The sequence below is a fragment of the Vanessa atalanta genome, chromosome 21 (genome assembly GCF_905147765.1).
Source record: "Vanessa atalanta chromosome 21, ilVanAtal1.2, whole genome shotgun sequence".
In the NCBI taxonomy this organism is placed as follows: domain Eukaryota; kingdom Metazoa; phylum Arthropoda; class Insecta; order Lepidoptera; family Nymphalidae; genus Vanessa; species Vanessa atalanta.
The window spans coordinates 5,310,633-5,333,386 of record NC_061891.1 but is presented as its reverse complement, the minus strand read 5'-3'; the positions used below and the strand labels follow the sequence as shown (position 1 = coordinate 5,333,386).

At 37.1% G+C, this 22,754-nt stretch overlaps 1 protein-coding gene across 3 annotated transcripts in view; it reads left to right on the top strand.

Moving 5' to 3' along the window:
- LOC125072305 (E3 ubiquitin-protein ligase UBR1) overlaps window positions 1-22,754 on the top strand; it is a 34,902-nt gene that overhangs the window by 9,150 nt on the left and 2,998 nt on the right. For 2 of the 3 annotated variants that reach the window (XM_047682880.1, XM_047682881.1), the window contains exons 2-26: window positions 749-853; window positions 9,577-9,725; window positions 10,630-10,794; window positions 11,894-12,048; window positions 12,521-12,663; window positions 13,022-13,118; window positions 13,361-13,503; window positions 14,118-14,210; window positions 14,742-14,992; window positions 15,828-16,006; window positions 16,278-16,475; window positions 16,703-16,889; window positions 17,183-17,368; window positions 17,486-17,634; window positions 17,810-17,975; window positions 18,339-18,453; window positions 18,806-19,017; window positions 19,306-19,472; window positions 19,658-19,833; window positions 19,913-20,004; window positions 20,074-20,201; window positions 20,864-20,980; window positions 21,432-21,661; window positions 21,910-22,102; window positions 22,492-22,731. In XM_047682880.1, the coding sequence (XP_047538836.1) occupies window positions 765-853; window positions 9,577-9,725; window positions 10,630-10,794; window positions 11,894-12,048; window positions 12,521-12,663; window positions 13,022-13,118; window positions 13,361-13,503; window positions 14,118-14,210; window positions 14,742-14,992; window positions 15,828-16,006; window positions 16,278-16,475; window positions 16,703-16,889; window positions 17,183-17,368; window positions 17,486-17,634; window positions 17,810-17,975; window positions 18,339-18,453; window positions 18,806-19,017; window positions 19,306-19,472; window positions 19,658-19,833; window positions 19,913-20,004; window positions 20,074-20,201; window positions 20,864-20,980; window positions 21,432-21,661; window positions 21,910-22,102; window positions 22,492-22,731 (4,020 nt within the window). In that variant the 5' untranslated portion in view covers window positions 749-764. Of the gene's footprint in view, window positions 1-748; window positions 854-2,176; window positions 2,195-9,576; window positions 9,726-10,629; window positions 10,795-11,893; window positions 12,049-12,520; window positions 12,664-13,021; window positions 13,119-13,360; window positions 13,504-14,117; window positions 14,211-14,741; window positions 14,993-15,827; window positions 16,007-16,277; window positions 16,476-16,702; window positions 16,890-17,182; window positions 17,369-17,485; window positions 17,635-17,809; window positions 17,976-18,338; window positions 18,454-18,805; window positions 19,018-19,305; window positions 19,473-19,657; window positions 19,834-19,912; window positions 20,005-20,073; window positions 20,202-20,863; window positions 20,981-21,431; window positions 21,662-21,909; window positions 22,103-22,491; window positions 22,732-22,754 lie in introns of those variants that run through there. The other variant, XM_047682879.1, reaches the window with a different exon arrangement.

The window sequence follows — 22,754 nt, the reverse complement described above, 5'->3', positions numbered from 1 at the left end:
AACGAACAAAAGTACACCCAAGTAAATAAAGTATATTTTTAGTGTATAATGCCCGTACAATCGGATATAATCAGAGTGATAGAATACGGAGTGCACCTATAATATTTCAAGCTAGCCTCTGTTTCGAATGGCATATACCAAGCAACATTGACGAAATAATCTGCCTTATTGGTTAGAATGGCCATCCTGTATAAAATATACCAGGAGGACATAATCATTGTTATTGTTAATTTATTGTGTGTTAAATCAATTTAAATATCCGAATGGATGGTGCAATGCTACTTACTTTTTATTTTATATATTGGAGTTAGTAGTTTCTTGAATGTTTTTAAAATGCCATTGCATTGGCAAGTTCATTGACTCTCTTTATGTCTCGTGTTTTTAATGTATAAAGGACGACAACAAGGGTGATTCAACTTAGTGTTATTGACGTTTTTGTTTTTCAAAATATATTTTTATATATGTATATGCAATTATATTATATATAGATATGATATATAAAATTATATAGTAAGATAGTATAGGTTTATTACTTTGGCTGTAAATTAATGAATGTATTGTAATGTAATCTCTTATATAGATATAAGCTTTCTTTTGTAGCAAAATCTTTTATTCAACTATTCTTAAGGACATGATTGAAACATAATTAATCAAATAAAATTACATGCCGATTAAAGAATCGAAGTACAAGTAAATTCAAGTTGTAAGTTAAAGATTAGTAATGATTTATTCCCTTGTGTTGTTGCAGTCGGAGATAATTGGAGATGAGCACACCACCGCCGATGCAGTTGGAGGTGGAAGTCGGCGACGAGTCCATGGAAGAAGACGCTGCAGACATGATACCGGCTGATCGGTAAATTTTTTTTTATATAAAATTAGTCTAGCAATATATTTCTGAAGACAAGTGAAAACCTGCTTTTAACATAACCTAAGGGTTATGTTAAAAGTTAAGGACATAACGTCTGAGGGTAAAATTGGTGCTAAGAATCGGGCCGACAACCTACTGTTCAGCGTTTTAACAAGATCGGATTTGTGCGATTAGACGTTGAATATGTGGATATGGATTTTATATAATATAGTCAAATTGACCTAAGACTTAAGTCATAAACTCTAGATACTTTTTTGTTGTTCAAACGTCACTGATATTTATTCCTTGCGATTGATTAAATTTGGTAATGAATTAAGGATAGCTGGTTCAAGTTTTTTCTTATCGTTTCAATGGTATAGACGTAATAACCAGACAGTAGTACACATAATAACAGATAGAATTACTTTCGTATTTTATAATATAAGGCTGATTTGAAAATAGTTAGCTATAAATATTTAAATATGTTATACTGGTTGTCGCCCGCGGCTTCGCTCGTTTGTTTCAGGGATTGGTTTGGGTGTTTGTGGTTGTTTGTGTGATTCAGTCGTTGGCCTGCGACAGAGCGACAGCCAGACAGACAGAGTTACTTTCGCATTTATAGTTTTTTTGTATGATATCGGTAGGCGGATGTGCAAATGGGCCATAGGCCGTGGCGCTGTAAGAAATATTAACTATTCCTTACATCACCAATGCGCCACCAAGCTTGGGAACTAATATGTTACGTCCCTTGTGCCTGTTAGATCATGAAATTGAACAGGTATAGGTATTTTGCAACACAAGAGATAGATTTTTTTGTATTTCTTGCTCCTGTTCGATTAACATAGGGATTATGTATCAAAGGCACCCCAAGTCTAGTCTAGTCTAATCTACACGTTATATGGACTTGTTTTTTCTTCACTGATCTCACACAATCTTATCAGTATCATTTCCATATTGCGATCGATAATAACATTTATTTTGAAGTATTAGTGTTGCAAATCGCTTTCAAAGATCGAGTGCTTTTTATTGATTGTTGTTTAAATAAATAAAGTGTGTTGTGATACGGTGTAGGCAATTGTTATTAAAATTATAATCGTTGATTGTTGTACACGCACATACGTTACGGTGTCGCATTAAGGCAACAATATTGAGTTGCATTTTTTTTTTATTATTTTTATTAAGAGTGTAATTATTATTTTTTGTGTCTGATAATTTAATTCGTGTTTCAATCAATGAATCGCACAGTGGTATGATGTTATTAAAAATATTGCAAAATTTGTGTTGCAAAAGCGATGTTGAGTTGCTAAATGACGTATGTGAGTGTGATTCGAATGATATAAAATATAGGTATGTGATACATTAAATATTGTCATTAATATTTATTCTTCACATTTCTCATTTCAGTATGACTAAATTTTTTTTTTACGATTATATGAAATAGGCAAAGAAAATTTGTTGTAATTCTATAATCAATTTAGTTAATTAGTCAAAGAGATGTATTTTATCGATGCTCAAATTTTAAGAATACTTCCCCTATAACCGCCCTTAGCACGAATCAAATTATTGATTTTAGTTTTATTTCAAATGTCAAGGGTAAATTTGCGATTTATATGATTAAAAACAATGACTGGTTTTCGGTCAATGTTAAAGCGGGTAAATATTTGATTTAGTAATCGATACAGCTTTAATTGTCATAATAATATAAATGATTTTCTAAGTTACAAATTATTTATTAATTTTATTGCAAATAAAGTAAAATGAAAAATAATCATTCATATAAAAATACATAATGAGGCTTTAAATTACACGCAAAGGCGGACTTGTCCCAAGAAGGTATGTAGTTGAACTTGAGTAATCTCTTACGATCCTTAACAATGGCGTAAGACATTTCAAAAAACGAATGTAGTGTTGTATATGATTATATTAATGACCCTGAAATAGGAAATATATTATTATAACCCTATCTTCATGGTTTTCAAAATATGTATTAAATAAATAGTGTTCCAAAAAACATTCCATATATTATATAGGAGAATAGTGAAAAACGTTTTTGTAATGTGTACGTGTCTTGTAAGGTTCTTCCGAATCTTCTGTACCGAGATGTAAAGTAAAGTACAATATAATAACACTCATATACACTATATTCTTCTTTTATTGATATTATTTCTGAAAATACATTTAAATTAATTTTATTTATTTTTTTGTTACAGATGTATTCATTGCTTATGTTAATTAATTTAATAAAAAGAGATTTTATTTCGAGGAAATACGTTTACCTTCTACCCTTTTTATTGTTAAAAAACCTTGTATCATTTTTAATGATTATAATTTTCATTGACAAAAGTTTAGTCAACATTCTACACGGCAATATTATTTAAATTGTATGAAAGTATATTAGTTACAGATAAGTAAATAAAATTGTACCATTTTACTTAAGTGATTAATAAGAAATAATAAATCCTAGCGATTTCCTGCTTTCCAAATAAACCGACAGTAATAATAGTTGTTAGTCGTATATAATACGATTATGACTCATATATTTTCAAACGAGAACATATCTAAGAGTATTCGTTTTTATCAATTGCGTATGTAGAAAATAGTGTCGTACGTAGTTACTTTACTACGGCAATAAAATGTCACGCTTTGCCGATAAATATTATTTCTGCAAACATTTTTATTGTTTTAAATAAAACTAGCAGAACATTAGCACGCTTTGCTCAAAGCGTGTTTAAAGTTTTTCTAATATACCTATTATAAAAGGTAGTCGATTTTATTTGAAATCGTAATCGACCTATTCGTTTTGTGTATATCATTGACACATTAAATATTAAATTATATAAGTTTTATAACACATATTTACTAATAAATTGTAGGTATTGATTATGCAATCGATTTTATGGATTGAATGTAATGATTGATAGGGTTATACTAATTATTATTAATCTTGTCGGAAGGTCGCAGTTATTGAACTTATCAGTCTAACATCGTAAATGCGAAAGTAACTCTGTCTCGCTGACTTATACTAAAACTGATCGTAATTAGATATAATATAATATAAATATAGTGGTGGTGGTGGCGTGTACAAATTTTGTACGGAAGATATATATATATATGTATACTTACATAGCCTATTCCAATCAAAGTAGGAGTACCGACTTTTGAGCTATATATTCAATGCTATTAGCTCTAATAATAACTAATTAATTTACTTTAATTTTACTTCTAAAGTTCTGTTATCAATTTTCTTATTGTATATCAGATTGTTAAATGTCTCGATCAAGAATTCGTTGCAAATACGGTATTTACCAAGTCGCACGAGGCGCTTGATGTACATACTAAAAATATGTTGTTTTTGGCTAACTCGCCTCCAAGCCTGTTTAGGTTGGTACCACCCAATCATCATATATTCTGTATTGCTGTGTTCCGATTTGAAGGGTAAGTCAGGGTGTATGTAGTGTATAGGCACTGGGGACATGTCATGTCAATTTTTATGGGCAGTGGCGACCACTTACCATCAGATGGCCCATTTGCACGGACCAAATGCCACCGATTTCATAAAGACGATCACGAGTTCCTGGGCCGATTAAAAGTTATTGGGTTTTTTATCGAAAAATTCTCATTAACAGGCAGGACTCTGGAAGTTGGAAGTGTGCACACTCCTCTGCACTGGAAGGCGCGTAAAGCTTTCCGGTCGTATTGGATTTGCCATTCACTCTTGAACGGAATCTAATTAAATTCAACGTAGAAGTCGATTTTATCGTTGAATAGGCCATCGATAGAATCAGGCAGGTAACAGTCCACAGCAGTTTTTATTTTATGTAACATATTGTTGGCTGTTTGCGTTTCAAATTATTGTTATTTTTCAAATCCTATGCCTTATATTCAACGGTATATACATAATGTATAGACCTGTTCATATTAATGAACACGTCTATACATGTTGGATATAACTGGCGCGAGCCAAACGCGACCTTGATATTTATTGATTAATTCAGTTACTAAGAAATCATCATCTGTTAAGAGGTATAAAATTATAATTAATTCATGTTATTTGTAACTTTAAACAGAAAAACAACTAGAAAATTTAGATATTTAAATTTTTGCATTTTTCTGTATTACAAACGAATATTTGTGTAATATGTTATTAGGGTGACCAACTTTCCGGTATTTTCCCAGACAGAAAAAATAAAAAACAAAAACACACCGCGAAGCATCCGGTAATTTCTAAACTATAACAAAATAGCATTAATTCTTAAAGTTGAGGATGAAGATTTAATTCTTGAAGTTGATTTTGAACGCTTATTATCATTATAATTAATTAAATAGTGTCCTGCTTCCTATCACCGTCCTGGTGACCCTGTTGCAATATGAGCAATCTATCGTTAGTACATAACATCGTGAATGATTTAAACGTGACCAGTACTGGTGCTCGTCTATATACTATGTTATGTATAGACAAACTCCAGTCGGTAACTTCGCGTTAGGTAGGTGCTTTATTCTTAGCTATCCGGTCGCAATTGCGTTGTTTGTTCCAACATACAGTGGTAATTATCTAGGGGGAGTGCATATTCTTTCGACCCGAGATGTTGAAGAAAATAATATTTTTAAATTCCCATTTCAAAATTCAAAAGTTATCGTAACCGATTTATACTAGGTTTTCTAATAACCACTGAAATATCGGATATTATACTATTATTGCAATTTTATAATAATAACAACGACAAAAATATTTATAAAATATGTACAGATTTCACAATGCACTGGAGTTTTGAACTCTCCGTTCATCGACACGATAGGATAAGGTTGTAATATTCTGATTTCTGAACCTAAGTATTTTTGTTTAAAAATTAAATTAAATTTTAGAATATCTGCAACGGACAATGTTTTGTTTTGTAGAAAAATATAATCGTATGCCGTATTTTTGCGCTTTGTGGAGAAACATATTCATTAATATGCCGTTTTCTTAAAATTTTGACAAAACTTCAAAGTATAAAAAATATCTACGGATGTATTTAGCGTTTTATTTTTTTTAGTTTATTATGAGTTCAAAGGTAAAGGATTTTATTTGTCTTATAGCAGATATTAATAATTTATATCGCTTTTGTTTTACACGAAACGAAGGTATTCGATAGACGAGTGAGCCAGCATCTTAGATCCCTTGGTTAATGTAGTATTGACAGTGACAGGAATGGTTTATACTGGGTAATGTTGACTGTCATAGACAGATGAACAAGGGCCGTTTAGCAGTTCTATTCTAGTGCATATAAAACACAATATTACTTATTTTACGAGTTTTCGTTTGCAGATAGTTATACTTATATTTTTTACGAGTTCTAGTTTCGGATTTATTAAAATACATTTCACAGTACTACAGAAGTGAAAGCGTGGGCGAGCAATAAGATGACTGTATTAATGGGCTAAAGGCTGGCTGGTTACGAGCGGAGAAATTGGCGCGTTACTGATTGTGTTATATTCGTCTATATCTTTCAGTAGGTAAAGAATCCTATGTTATGCTCATAGCGATTATAGAGTATGCCTTTGGGCAAATTGATCTTGCGGCTTATTTACACAAAAATAAATACTCGACATTAGGGCTCGCTTGACCCTTAAAGTCAAAGGGGATTCCTAAGAATAAATGCTCACATTTTTAAGGATCTATCACGAGTCCGGTTCAAAAACTACGAACACACGTTTTAATTTGTTACTCGAATGAAACAGGGAGAAAGAACTTGATTATTAAAAATTCAAGTTGCGTTTGTACGCATCGTTTCGATAGGGTAGTAATAATAAAAACGCTATTCTTAAAACAAAAGAACGTCGCTTCGCAAAAATATTTCTCTCCGAGTTTACTTTTTCTCTTTGTAAACGAGGTCGCATTAATGGTTCAGTGTCATCTACAAGGTCTTAGGGAAACAGGTACGCTCCACACTGGGACAGTGCCAGTTTCCTACAATACATACGAACAAAAATAAATTTTATTAATTCGCAATAAGGCTCATACCATAATTATAGTCTCAAAAGAAAAATGCACATTTAAACTAAAATTTGCTTTATTGTTTCGTAATAAGGTCGAATTTATAGTAAATATATAAGAGCGATTTTTCTTTTCTGTCGATCGCTTTTTAAAGGTCATTGATTACTAGCAATTGTCTCATTTATTGCGATTATTGACATTTCGAAATTGAGGAATTTGTTTCAATTTTAAGCAAAAACTTGGCATTGCCTTCATGTAATATTAGGATAAGGTCTTAAGGTTCGTAAAAGTCGCGATATATCGGCGATTTTAAAGCTGGTTTTGTTCGATTGGCCAAATTGCTTTAAAAAGCTAACGGCCTATAATTACATGTTTAAATTTCTTTACAGGTGATAAAAAAACAACTAATTACTTGTAATTAAATGTACCGCTGATTAGTTCAGATTCAGACGAATAATGCATCTTATTTATAAACAAAGGTAGACACGGGGATGACGTTATGCTTTGTGGTAGCGTCTGCCAATAAACTCTGGTCATTTTTTATATTGCCAACACAAGTCAAATTCCATTTCCTAGTAGTATTTCATTCATTATAAACCGAAAAACGTTGACAAAAAATGTATTTATAATTTTATTAATGTAAAATATATTTTTATATACGTAGATCAGCTTAATAAAAACCGCCAAGTTTGTGTCAACGGTTCTTCTCACGTATGAGGTATTTCCTTCCGAACCTGTAGAAGATATTTGACAATATAACTACTACTCGAAAGACTTGAAAGTTAATTCTAAATTACTAATGCGCAACTGATAAACTTTTTTTTTATAACGGTTCGATATTCAATTTGTCCTATCTTTCATTTAAAGTACAAACAAATTAAAAATTATACATTTTAAACCTTATCTCCTTGATATAAGATTTAGTTTTTTTTTTGTTATCTGGATCGTCTTCACCCGTGTCACTGACCGTACGATGAAAATAGAAATAATTTCATCGTTTCAAGTTTTGTATTTTAAACTTTATTGCAATATCGATAAGGTTTATAGTGGTATCGTGCGAACGTAATTTATGAGGCTTTATTCCTGAATTTAGGCTGTTGAAATGTTATTGAACAAATGGCCTATTCCAAAAAAATTATAATATTTTTATCGTGTTCCATGTCTTCGCAATAAAGGGGTAATGTCTTTGAACTTTCGGAATTATTTTTTTAAGACAAGAGATAAATACATTTTTTATACAATGACCCTCTTAAATAAACTTTTTTTCTGTCGGATTGTATAGAAAGTTTACAGAAGTGGGTATAAATATGTCATATTTGGGTGTAGAAACATGTTTAATAAATAGAGTTCGATTTTTAAAAATCTAAATTTTGACATAAATAACCCTTACAGGTCCCCAGTGATTTTTCGACATTATTATTATAGTATAATATGATTGTATTACGCGTGGGTGAATCAAATCGCATCTAGATAATTATTGATTTAATTTAATGTAATGGTTAGAATTCTCCAAAGATATTCTATGAAAAAGATTGGTAACAATATAAATAAAAACTGTAGATTTTTAATTTTAAATCCATCAGCTTCATAATCTTGCGAACCTCTAGAAAGTAATTTAAGCGCAGGTATGAGATACTCCTTTACGTCGTCCATGTCTTGGAAAGGGTATTTCTAGCTGAGGACAACGCTTGAAGAAACACAGTTATAATATTAAATATATATATTTATTGTCATAGTTTGTTTATTTTTTTTAACGAAGTTCTTATACACGCTATACAGTAAAAACGTGAGAACTTTTACTCTTTTTTTTATTTTGTTTTTTCTTTTTAAACTCACTCTTTGTTATTATTTTGATTCAATGGGAAATTTAATATAAAAAAAAAGAAAAAAATAACTATTCTCACAAACTTTGTTAATTAATTTAATTGTGTCTGTTATTTTTTACATAATACATATATCACCATTATACCACCACCACCACCGTTCACCGTTTCGGGTGACTCACGACTCCTCGTTTGCGTTTGAAATGTAGTTTTTTTTTAAGTCTGCCTGCTTTATTAAAGCTATTTTATCATAGTGCGGCAATAGAAATAAAGCAAAAGCCGTAGCAGCTAATTGAATAATATCAATTCATTATAATATCGACACCTGTCTCTCATCACTATATAAATTACAACCACGTTGAACCTAAATAACGTAAGTAGGTATGTCAGACAAATGTCCAATAAAAAACGTCATCAATAATACTCGAATATATTATTAACTCGTGTATAATGTACATATTTTTTTTTATATAATTAGATTATAGATCTCTTAGAGTGGCCTCATGCCAAGTTGGGGAGCAGTTTATTGTTTACCGCGCTCCGGAATTATCGTGTTTGCTTATTTTACATGAGATTTTATACGCTCAATGTTTCGTTCGTGTCTAAGTTGGTTTATTGTGTCAATGATCTTGAAAAATAATCAATGTGTTCCCGTGATATAAAATATATGTATAAATGAACGTTCCTCTTTTATTATTTTCAGCTACGATTAAGCTGAACTTTTAAATAATTGACGTTTATTATTTTTGATAATCAATTTAAAAAAAAAATGGCGATCATTTTAATTTAAGTCTTTGTTTAATGACTCTATCTCTATGGACTGCTGTCAATGAAACATTAGTCTTTGAAATAATTTCAATATGATCTAATAATCCAAATGATAATCAAACTTAAAGTCCAGTTGGAACTATACCAATGAGTGATATCGACAGATTTACGTTACCCGCACGCGCTGACGCTGTTGTGGAGTTATGGAGGACGAAGATGGCAGAGGGTGTCCTCTCACCGGCACACTTTCAGGACCACTGGCGTGTGACTGTGCCCAGGATCTATTCGCCACAGCCCAACAGGACATGCTTGGGTAAGTTTACATTCGACCGAAATTATAATTAATTAAGGCTATGTGAGGATATGATTTTGATTATAATTTCAAAATAAAAAACAATTTTAAGATAAATTGCTTTTTTTAATTTTATAATCATATTACACAAGCGTTTTTTCCGGTTATTAAACAAATGTAAATTCAAACAAAAAAATATTATTAAAGTCAGGTTTAATTTCATATATTATACATTAGCTTAAAAAGACCCGTGAACAAGTCCGCGACGATCTTTATGTATAATTCACAAATTGATAATAGATGACTAACAGATATATTATGTAATTCAAATTAATTTTATATTATACAGGAAGGTCACGTTTGCCGGTTTATGGTTGTTTATAATATTTTGCAAACTAAAACCAATTTTATAATTCAATAAAATAATTGCCAATATCTCATTTGTAACACTGAAAACTTTTCACTTGTTATGTTTATTTTATTTTTGGCCACAAATTTAACGATGTTTGTTTTTTAATCTGTTGATTTTCTTTAAAAGAATCTTTTTTTTCGTAAACTAACTAAAAGGAGGTTATGTCTAAATATAAAAATAGTCAGTTATTTATTTACGTTGCCGTTGAAATAGCGCGTTGATAAAAAATCCGTTACACCAGCGGATGTATTCGTAGCAAAGATGCCTAAACACATTATTTACACTGCTCCTAATACATTGTTTGTCGGTGCAGATGTATGTATGACGCATTTCCAGCAGTCACAACCTACCGGCAAATAAGTTTGTCTAAATAAAAAGGTTAATTAGAAATGTCATAATTATTTCAGACAGCTAAGTTTTTTTTTCAAAGTAATCAAGTTCAAGTATATTGATAAGTGATATGCAAAGTATGCAAAATTTTATATATTATAATGAGAGTTGTTTATATTCCAGATTGGTCCTTCGACGAAGAATTAGCAGCCAAGTTACTGATCCAACCCCTGGAACAGTTCGTGTGGGGTTCCGCAGAGAGTTCTGAACCGCCGCCGCCTCGACGGTCCACGCTATGTGGCCGTGTATTCAAACAGGGAGAGCCGGCATATAGTTGCAGGGAGTGCGGTAAGTGCCCCGTGCACGGAATATAAAAAGCTTATTTATTCTATTTGTAGTCCATTCCAATGGCAGGAACAATAAAAATCAACCAACTTTTACTATTATTTATTCACAATTAACAATGAATCCTGCACATTATGTATACATGTGGACAAAATATGGTCTGTTTTATATATATAAACACCCAATACATTTAAATGTTCAATTTTTTTTATTATTATTTATCATGTAGTAAATTAATGTACATGTCAAATAATATAAATTAAATAAATATCTGACGAAAATGATGGTTATTATCATATATTGTTGTGAACAAAATGTAGCATATAAAAGTCCAAAGCTATCTAAAACTCAATATATTAAGTAATTTATTGGATGACATAACAAAAAAAATATATAGAAGTCAGAAGGCTGCTCAACGAGGCGATTGCAGAGATTAATAATCGCAAGTGGTCTCTGTTCATGGAACACGTAATAAAACAAGAAGAAAAATTAAAGAACTCGACAGTATACTGGATTTATCAACGTCTGACCTTTCAAAAAAATATTATAAATAATAAATGTATTAGAAAACTCTGAACCAGAGTCAAATAAAGATTATTTATAAAGCAACAAGCATCCATCCATTTAAATCCAAATAAATAAAAGTTTTAAAATGAATATAATTTGTAATAAAAAACAATAACATCAAACATTCAGTGCTCAATCTTACATTCATGCTACAGTTCGAATATCATGAGACATGTTAATTCGAGATCAAAGTTGTTTATTTATCATTACTCCACTTGCCATTGGAATGGACTCCGACTTTATTTGTATTGCTTATTATTTTCTTATTAAGCGTCTACAATAAAATTAGATGTTAATAATATTCAAAGGCTGAAGGAAGATAAATCTTTGTAAACTATATGTACAGAGATTGTTAGTGTATTAGTTTGGTTTTCATTCCAAAGTCCGTTGAATAGGGTAAGAAAGGAGTCAGAAGATCAGTTTGACGATCATGATAGTCCAAAAAAAAAATTACAACTTAAACAGAAGGAGAGAGTTAAATGTGAGATTAGAGCATGATGCATAGATATTCTTATGATATTTTTTCATTTTACAGGCATGGACAATACATGCGTTCTCTGTGTGGAGTGTTTCAAGGTGTCTGCGCACAGACATCACAAGTACAAGATGGGTCAGTCCGGGGGCGGCGGGTGCTGCGACTGTGGCGATACCGAGGCCTGGAAGAGGGATCCTTTCTGTGATCTTCACGCGGTAAGGCGTTATTTCCTCCTACATAAGTAAGGTTTAAAGAGAAAAAAAATAGTTTTAAGGACCGGAAGTTGATAATATGCAAAGTAATTTTAAAACACCTTGCATTGTATTAGAAATTGGTCGATAAAATATATTTTTTTGTAACATTCCATCTATATACAAATATATGTTCAAATATTTAATCTATTATATTTACTAATTAACATTTAATTTTAAAGAATATTCAATAAAGAATAAATAAAAAACTAAATATAATAATAGTCTAATGAAATGATCTACCCATTATAATAACATGCTGTCCAATAGTTTGTCCTATGGCATATGTATGGTATACGTCCTTTGGCATATATATATTTACGATGGTACAAGGCTATATATATAATTAAATTTACCATGATATTTTTTTTGATAAATTTAATAACACAAATTGAATTGTATAAATATAATAAATAATATATTATTTCTTACCCAGGCTCCTGATAGCGAAGAGCAGGCCCAAGCCAACATTGGCCCCGAAGTGCTTGAACGAATGAAGATCGTTGCGTCAGTGTGTCTATCGTATTGCTTTAGACTGCTCACGCTCGACCATGCGCCCGGACTGCCTAATGATTTAATGTAGGTATATGTTTTCGTATAATCTAATTTAAGTATTTTTAGTTGAATGCCTACCGAGACCTCTGTATTAGAAAGCATATAAGGCAGCAGAATCTAAGGTCTTCTGTTCAAATCCTTTTTTAATGTCTACTCTGAGGCTCGGAAAGCTTTAAAAGATATCTAGGCCTTAAATTAGAACCGGGTAATGTGAACTAAAATAAAAAGCTAGACTAAAACTATATATCATTAATCATTATATTTTATATAAGATTTCATCTTTGGTTAAACCAACTATACTATGAATAACTTTTTATAGTAAATAGGTAAAAAGTCAATTGATACCTTAAGACTGTGACTAATTGAAGTTTTTTCTTTACAGATTAAAGGATGCTGAAAAGGATCTACTACAGATATTAGATCAACCTGATTGCTATTGTACTGTGCTATACAATGATGAAACTCATACTTTTGAACAGGTAACATTTTTCAAAGTTTTGTCATAAGTTTGACGCATAATAAGGATGATGAAAAATATATGTGTATAAATGCACTGCACTATAACTAATTTAATACTATGTGTTTTACTGGATTTTAATAGCCAACCATCCTTGGGAACGGTTTTGATAATGGATTGATAACGGGGATAATGATCAAAATTCACTTAGTTGGCTGTTAAGACGGCGTAACAGGTTAAAATGACTCAGCGACTCGTCCGCAGGTGATAACGACCCTGAACCGCGTGATGAAGTGCAGCCACCGCGACTCGGTGGAGCTCGTGAGCCTCATCGACCGCGAGGGTCGCGCGCTCGTCAAGTGCAACTCCTTCCAGCTCTGCGACAAGCTCAAGACCGACATCGAGATGTGAGCCTCCGTCGTATACTTAGCTCGCTGGACACCCACCTGGCGTGTGGTGGTGAGTGGTCACCTCTGCTGCCAACCGAGGGCCTTAGATTGTTATGTCTCTTGTGCCTTTCAACATCTCACTCATCTCTCACATAAATATATGACGGATGAGTGACTTCTACAAAAGACTCCACAACCAGTAGGACAGGGATAATTTTTAATTCCCAAAGCGTACTTTCTATTTTTAGGCAAGTGAATTCTCCACTAAAATTCAGCACTACTTTTTTAAGTTTCTTATTTTTAAAAACAAGTACCTCGATGGTGGAATATGTTTATTTAAGGCAAGCATGTTGCCGATATTCACATTAGCATCTGCATATGCAATTATGAATTGTTATTTTCGACTCGTAATTAAAAAATATATATAATTAGGTACCTCAGTGTTCTCTAACACAACATAACAACAGCACCTACAGCGCAGATGTCAACTTTAAAATGACCCACTGTCAAAGATCATGCATTCGCACCACCCCTGATTAAAAGTCGTTAAGATATGAGATCACCCCGACTCGCGTGCGAGTCGCGTGGTGTGTGAGTCCGTTTGCACTCAGCCGGCGTGCGATGTTCGAAAGGTTCACGTCGCGGCACGGGCCGGCGCTCAAGGTGCTGGTGATGCACGCGCACGTCGTCGCGCACCAGATCTTTGCCATGAAGCTGCTCACGTGGTGAGTTATATGATTTTATCTATTAGCATTTTTTTTAGCATTAGCAGCCCGTAAACGTCCCACTGCTGGGATAAAGGCCTCCTCTCCCTTTGAGGAGAAGGTTTGGAGCATATTCCACCACGGTGCTCCAATGCGGGTTGGCGGAATACACATGTGGCAGAATTTCGTTGAAATTAGACACATGCAGGTTTCCTCACGTTGTTTTCCTTCACCGCCGAGCACGAGATGAATTATAAACACAAATTAAGCACATGAAATTTCAGTGGTGCGTGCCTGGGTTTGAACCCGAAATCATCGGTTAAGATGCACGCGTTCTAACCACTGGGCCATCTCGGCTCATTTTTATCTATACACCTCGTTTATGTATTCTTGAGTACACAATTCCACAGTTGGATCCGATGGAATTAACTGAATCGATAATGCCGCAATCGGTACAAATTAAGTATAAAAAAAAAACGATATATACCTATAAAAGTTTTAGTAGCATATATTACAAGCGTAAATAACGAGGCCGGCTCTCGCCGTCGACAGGTTGCAAAACTTCGTGAGTCAGGAGCAGAGCCTGCGGCTGGCGGTGAGCCAGGTGGCGCTGGCGGACGATTCGGCGCCGGCGGGCTGGGCGCCGGCGGGCGGCGGCGCGGGCGTGGCGGCGGGCGTCATGCAGAACGACTGCCGCATGTGGAAGGCGGCGCGCACGGCCTGGCACCGCCTGCTCATCGCCACCACGCTCATGGACTACTCCACCAAGCGCGCCATGGCCATCCTCTTCACTAAGAACTACGGTCGGTTTGAGATATCTGTACTCATATTATAAGTGCGAAAGTTACTCCGTCTGTCCGTTACACTTTTACGGCCAAACTACTGAACCGAATGTGATGAGATTTAGTATGAATCAAGCTTGAACTCTCAGGAAGAACATTGGCTACTTTTTTGTCTTGGTTGGCATGACGACCAAGCCCTAAATCACGACAACTAGTATTATTTATGGTCGCAATCTCAGATTTCCAAGGTGGGTTCAGCAGAATAGGATAGAGCTTCCTCCTTTTTTATTTTGATGCAGGGAAAATCTTTAAAAGATCCCCTGGCCTCATGAGGACCGGGCTACGTGGGATTTTTGCCCACTAAAACTCCGGCGATGGCCGCCCCACGAAGGGATCTACGAGGGTGAGAGATCGTTTTCAAAAACGCATCAGCTGCCCTTTCCCATGTCGTGCTTCGGTCTTTGCATGGCAGAGCTTGTCTCGAGAAAAAGGCAGGGTGGAATAGCACTACTTTATCCCAATCCGTAGTAGTCGTAAGATCTGACTAAGGAAATTTTGTTAAGCATATCCAGCTCGTAAGCCGTCTATCAATTTTATAGGGACGGGGAAAAAACCCTATCATTCCAAAAAGGGCTGGAGTCAGTAATATGACTGGCCGTAGAAGTCTGCCCAATCCTGATTTAGCACTGCATCGACCAAATTGGCAAATTATGACAATTCTATATTTTCTATGAGTTTTTCATCTGAAGTTTTTTTATATTAAAAATCGTAAATATGAGTTCTCATCTTATCAAATTAACTGAATTGAAATGTCAGTCGAGTATCTCAATGGGATTAACCGATCGGTTGTGCACAGGGTCGATCCTGAAGGACTTCATCCGCGACGACCACGACCACTCGTTCTCGATCTCGTCGCTGTCGGTGCAGCTGTACACCACGCCCACGCTGGCGCACCACCTCATCGCCAAGCACGACGCGCTCTTCGTCGTCATGAACACCTTCGTCAGCGAGTGCACGAGACGCTGCAACGCAGAGGTGAGCGACATCGTGATATGACTTTACCCTACCTAAATATCTATAAACTTTAAACCACTAGAAAGACGACCACATCTGTGATCGGCATCACAAGCTTACATTTAAATTTAACCGCGTGGATGCGATGTGTGTCACAATTAAATGTGCGAACTTTTACAATGATAGCAAGAAAAATCCAGTGATGTTATGTTCACCTACATACCAAAATAGCAAAGCTAAATGGATCAAAATTGTATCATAGAATTATATTTTGATTGTATTAATTTTTCAGGGTCGCCTGGAATTCGACAGGAACCATATATCTACTGGATTCAAGCGCGCTCAGTTCATACTCTACGACGTAAAGTACCTGTTGGGTTCCGTTCCCACCGTGTTCGATGAAGATTTAAGGAAAGGCTTCCTGCATGGTTTGTCGCTGATGCTTAACTTACTCGTGATGATGCAGGGAATGGATTCTGTAGTGAGACAAGTGAGTGGGATATTATTTCCAAAGTTTATCGGTATGTAAGAAAGCCATCTCGTTGATACATTTTTTTTTTCGATGATCCTTTCATATTAGAGATTTACAAACATTTCGAACATTCATTACACGTGTTCGTTGACTGTCCAAAAACTACCACCCGTTCGGAAAGAGATACCTATGAATTGAGAAGTACTCATAGCGATAGATTGTACTAGGGAGGTTTCTGTCGACAGGTCGGCCAGCACATGGAGTACGAGCCCGAGTGGGAGTCCGCCTTCAATCTGCACGTGAAGCTGGCGCACAGCATCACGTTAGCGCTGGAGTGGTGCAGCGCAGAGCGGACGCTCGCCGCCACCGCCTACCGCATGGCGCTGCGCAGACACGCCGACACCTGCGCCGCGCACGCGCACGAGCTGCGCGGTCAGTACGCACGTGCTCGCTCGACACGTGGGCCTTACCGCCGACGCATATAGATGCGCTCTGAAAGCGATACGGGTGTCCGTATGCAAATAAATATTTACACAAAAGTTAAATTTTGGACATAAAAGTAACACGGTACATGCAAATGTATCTATTTAACAAAAAATGTTTTACTATTTCAATTTTAATGTAACAAAAAGGGACAGATGCGAATATATCTCGATAATGCTTTAATTGTTTTGTTACTAAATGTCTAGTTAGCTGCAAATTTTAATATGTAAGGGGCGTTACAGAACTGAGCAACCAGAGCGCGTTCGTGATCCCGTACGACGTGTCGAAGGAGCCGGTGTCGGTGCACCGGCCGCTGTCCCGGTTCCTGGCCGGTCTGCATCTGCAACTGCACCGCCACGGGCTCGCCTATCACAGCCGCGAGTTCGACCGACCGGACTCGCCCAAACCGACGCCGGAGGAGCTCATCGGTTAGTCTCTGCTTCGTTTATTTACTCGAATTATATTGAATATTTTGGACCCCTTTAGGGTTGTTTATTGCGATATAAGTCTTTTGATATATTTAAAATTGGGTATTAATTCATCAGAGCCAGTCCTGCGCACGATGTCGATGATCGCGCAGGTTCACGCTGGTATGTGGCGACGGAACGGATTCGCCTTGCTGAACCAGCTCTACTTCTATCACAACGTCAAGTGCAGAGCGGAGATGTTCGATCGTGATGTCGTTATGTTACAGGTGAGTGCGTGTTAATTTATGTACAAAACTAAAACTTTTTGATTGAAGAATAACATGATCTCCCGACTTTACTAACAAAGACATTTAAAAAAATACACCAAAATACCACTTTTGTACACAAACCTTATAAGATGTACTTATTTGAGTATGGTCTAAAGTATTTTTATTTTTTCAGATTGGTGCTTCCTTAATTGAAAGCAATGAATTTATAATTCACGTTTTAAACAAATTCAACCTGCTGGACTGGGCTGCACCGGATTTCGAACAAAAGTCGATAGAGGATGACACCTTAAGACATACCATCAGCATGGTTGAGGAGTTCCTAAGGCTGCTTATTACAGGTAATAGGATAATAGCTTATTAAGGGTAAATACCACTAATCTCGAATCCGTGGGCATCGTAAGAAGCCAATAAAGATTTTTGTGCTAAGCTCATTCATCAATCCACCAGCTAAATGATTCTCAAGAGGGGTTGGTGTCAATTTGGCATGCTTTTATAAACATTGTACTGTTATAAACATTGCGCTGATTTGAAGTGAATATGGAACGAGAAAAAGCGAATAATAATTATAATAAGATATATGATTCAATTATAAAATATTTGATTTTGTAGCAAAGTGTTAAACAACCCTTTTATTTTCTTCACTTAAGTAGTATTGTTATTTATTTATGTCAAACCATTTAATGAATTTTAACTTTTTACAGTCGTTGGTTCCCGCTATATGCCAGGTGTGGGCGAGGTGACCAATGAAGATCGCACCAAGAAAGAGATCATACAGATGCTCTGCGTCAAGCCTATGCCGCACTCAGAACTCAATCGGTATTTGTATATTTTAATATTTATTTTATATTTAAAGTATTAGCACGTTTTGTTGTAAAAATAAAAGAAAATTATCGACGAATTGCTCATATTTATTAGTCAGCATCTATGTACGTCTACTCAATAACAATACAATTAATGTTAATTGCACAATATAAATCTGATCTATTTTTTCTCTGTCTGAGCCACTTGACGATACGTACCTTCTTGCATAGACAGAAATTTTAACCATTTTTACAATCGCTTACTTACTATTCAAACTGGGACTTTTTATTGCGGTTATAAGATGTATTTTACTTAATGGTAGATAAAAAAGTTCCTATTACTTGATACGAGTTCGTGTTTAATCTAGATCACTTCCCGAGGATCAACTACACGAGACGGGCCTCGAAGCTGTTATACACGAAGTAGCAGACTTTGTGAAACCGACCGGCGGTAACAACCGCGGCGTTTACAAATTAAAACCGCATCTCTACGACGAGTATGATACGTTCTTCTATCACTACACGCGAGAAGAACTTTCTCGAAGCGAGGAAGAACAAAGGAATAGACGGAAAGCCGCAGGTAATAATGATATATGGATAAAAACTGATCAATTCAATAGGTTGATGATATCTGTCGGGTGTAGCCAAATTTGCCTTGGTCAGTACAGCTAAAAGAGAATCGAATGCACGCGCACAAGCATATAAAAGCCGGGAAAAAATAGGAATGGTGATTACAATAAACAATAGTTAATTCAAAAAATAAACCATTAAACTTGTTAAAGAATTTCAAAATATAATCACGTCATTTCAAAATATTAGTTCATTATTTCTGTATATGTTTAAAATATAATTATTTGTGAAATTCCAGGTCTACCGGAATGCTGCCCGCCTCCGTCGCTGCCCAAGCTGTCGGCGCCCTTCCGCCTGCTCGCCAACCTGCTGCAGAGCGACGCCGCGCTGCACGTGCTGCGCTGCGTGCTGGAGCGAGCCCTCGACCTGCGGGCCAGGTCCTTCTCCGAGCCGCAAGTGCACAAGGTGACCGACCAGGCGTTCCGATATAGGCTACACACCCGTCGGACACCACGAGCCCGATTTTATTTTTAATTAAATAATAGAATATATTGAATAGTAATGTTGTCCTCGAGTTCCCATCTAACGGGGCGCGTCACGCATTGCTCTACAAAATCGAAAGCGACTAACATAGGTACTCCGTACCGCAGGCGCTGCACCTGATCGGCTACGCGCTGCGCGACGAGGAGAGCGGCCACTACGAGTTCCTGGCCTTCGCGGAGAGCGCGGCGCGCAGCGGGCTGCTGTCGCTGCTGCAGCGCCTCGCCGGCAGCCCGCGCGTGGACGCGCACCGCGCGCTCGCCCGCTGGCTGCTGCACCGCATGCGGTCCGTGCCCGCCCACCTGCGCCGCTTGTGGTGCCGGTCGCAACAGTGTCTGACGGTCTCGGTGTGAATGTCGTTTCAGATCCTTACTGGGGCAGGGAGATGAGAACCTGAGAGACATCGAAAACATGGAAACCGACCAGGAGGAGAAGCCGCCGTCCGATGAAACCGCGGGTATGGCTCGAGACTGATCGGTTCGTCGAAGCGATAGATTTATTTATTGTTATATATTTTTTTATTTAGATGCCGAGAAGGCCCGTCGTGCGAAGCTAGCCGCCGACAGACGCGTCAAGCTGATGGCGCAAATGAAGGCGCAGATGAATAAGTTCATATCTAACAACGCTACGCTTTTCCAGGAAACCACGACTGAGGTGATTTAACTACTATTAACGTGCCTAATTCACATTGTTGAAATTTTGGAATTATATAGATAGCATTAGCAGTCTGTAAATTTACCCACTGCTGGGCTAAAGGCCTCCTCTCCCTTTGAGGAGAAGGTTTGGAGCATATTCCACCAAGCTGCTCCAATGCGGGTTGGCGGAATACACATGTGGCAGAATTTCGTTGAAATTAGACACATGCAGGTTTCCTCACGATGTTTTCCTTCACCGCCGAGCACGAGATGAATTATAAACACAAATTAAGCACATGAAAATTCAGTGGTGCCTGGGTTTGCCGAAATCATCGGTTAAGATACAGGCGTTCTAACCACTGGGCCATCTCGGTTCTCTATATAGATAGGAAAGACTTAAAAAAAATAAGTTAGATAGGCCTATAGATAAATATTATGTATAGGCTGTAAAAGTATTTACTCCAGTTTCCAGTGTAAATTTAAGATAATTGTATATCTTGAAAATACTGTTTCCTAGTGTTATATTTTGCCTCTGAAGATTCAAATGAAGCCTTACTTGAAAATTAAGTCTGTTTTCGGATATACAATAAATTTAAAAAGTCTAATGCGTACTAGTGTACCTGAATACTTTTTCAGGTACACTAGTATGTCTAAATATTCTAAATGCTTTTACTATTTAAGGTTACAGAAGAAGAGGAAAAGCAGGACTTGCTGCCGCTGTACCGCGGGGCGGCGCTCGGCGTGTGGGGGGGCGGCGTCAGCGAGCCGCCCCGCGTGTGCATCATGTGTCAGGAGCAGGTAAGCAAGCTTGAATTTTAACGAAAACCTACTTATATTGTTATTTTATATTAATTTCTAGCCTATTCCAAATCTTATGGTATTCACTCATTGGAATAGTGTAGGAATAGTGTAGTAGTAATATAATACCTTGAAATAGTGTTTCATTATCAATAAATGTATATTAATCAATCTCTATCAGAGATATTACCAAATTGCATAGAATACGTAAAACTAAAGTTTGTTTATCTTTACTCTATCTTCGATCGGAATAGGCTACAGATAAAAACTGCTTTTGAATCACCGTGAAAGTGAATTCAATTTAATAATATTGCCCCCGATACGAAGTATACTCCTCGACTTCAACCAAAGCCCCTCTAGCTCCAAACGTCACTCATACAATCATACAGTCAAGCAAACAGGGGTAACGCGTCGGCCTCTCGGCTCCACACTATATTCGAGCGTTGCCCAGGCTCGCGTGGAGGCCATGTCGGAGCCGCTGGTGCTGGTGGCCTTCGCGCAGCACTCGAGCGTCCTCAACCGCAAGGGCGCGGGCGCGGGCGGCGCGGACGCGGCGTGGCGCAGCGCGTGGCCGCCCGCCGGCCTGGGCGCGCAGCCGCACGTGTCGTGCTGCGGACACGCGCTGCACGCGCGCTGCTGGCGCAAGTACGTCGACGGCGTGCTCGACAAGGAGAAGCTGCGGTGAGTGCCTCCTGCTCCTGGCGGGATGTGAGTTGCGGTCGAAACTCTCTGTGAACTAATTCATGAAAAAATACTTGAGGTGCCGTTATGTCCAAATGTCAGCAAAAAAGGATCATGGAAAATAATGCCTTATAGTAATCGAATGTGATGACGTCAAATTTTAATCTACGATTTCATTTGTACCATCGACATTGGAAAATTTATTTATACATTGGTTGTTACCTATTTTAAAGTATTTCCCGCCGCAGACCGTACCGCATCCGACAGCCGGCCGCGTTCGACGTGGAGAAGAAGGAGTACCTGTGCCCGCTGTGCGAGCGGCTGTGCAACACGGCGCTGCCGCTGCTGCCGGCGCCGGCGCTGCCCGCGCGGCCGCCGCCGCCGCTGTGCGAGCACGTATTCAGCGACGCCTCCGAGCTCATCCTCAAACTTAAGCACCAGGTAATAATAGCCGCCAATAAGCCGTACGACACCTACTAATTACACATGTTGACTTAACGAGTACTCCTAATTATTATAGTATTTGTTGACGTTTTTTTGTAATTATATAAAGTTTAAACCAGAGATAGTGCATAAAACGGTATCTTTTCTTATCTTTTATATCGATAAATATCCAATATCCCATTACGGCTATTCCTACTACAGACTAACGTAGAATATGTCCATATTCTATTATCTGTTTGTTTATGTGGTCCTGTATTGTAGTAAGTTCTTAATCCAAATGTCTATGGCCTTAGAAGCTAGCAATTAGAATAACGGGGCGTCCAGCATATATTCCGTTAGTCTAACGTCTGTTCGCGTCGAGCTCGTGTAACGCAATGGGCCCGCAGGTGTGCTCCGAATCTGTGCATCTGTGCACGGAGTACTGCGAGGACATGCACTGCACGGCGCGCGCACGCAGCGTGGGCGCCGTGTCGTCCGACATGGAGGACGAGTCCGCCGACGAGACCGAGGTGTACGTGTCCACGCACGCGGAGAACCTGCTGCCCGCCGAGTTCCTCACGCACTTCGACTGCGACCTGCCCGAGTACAACGAGACCACCAAGATGCTCGTCGAGGATTTCGCTAAGGTGACATTCGCGTTCAACTCGTT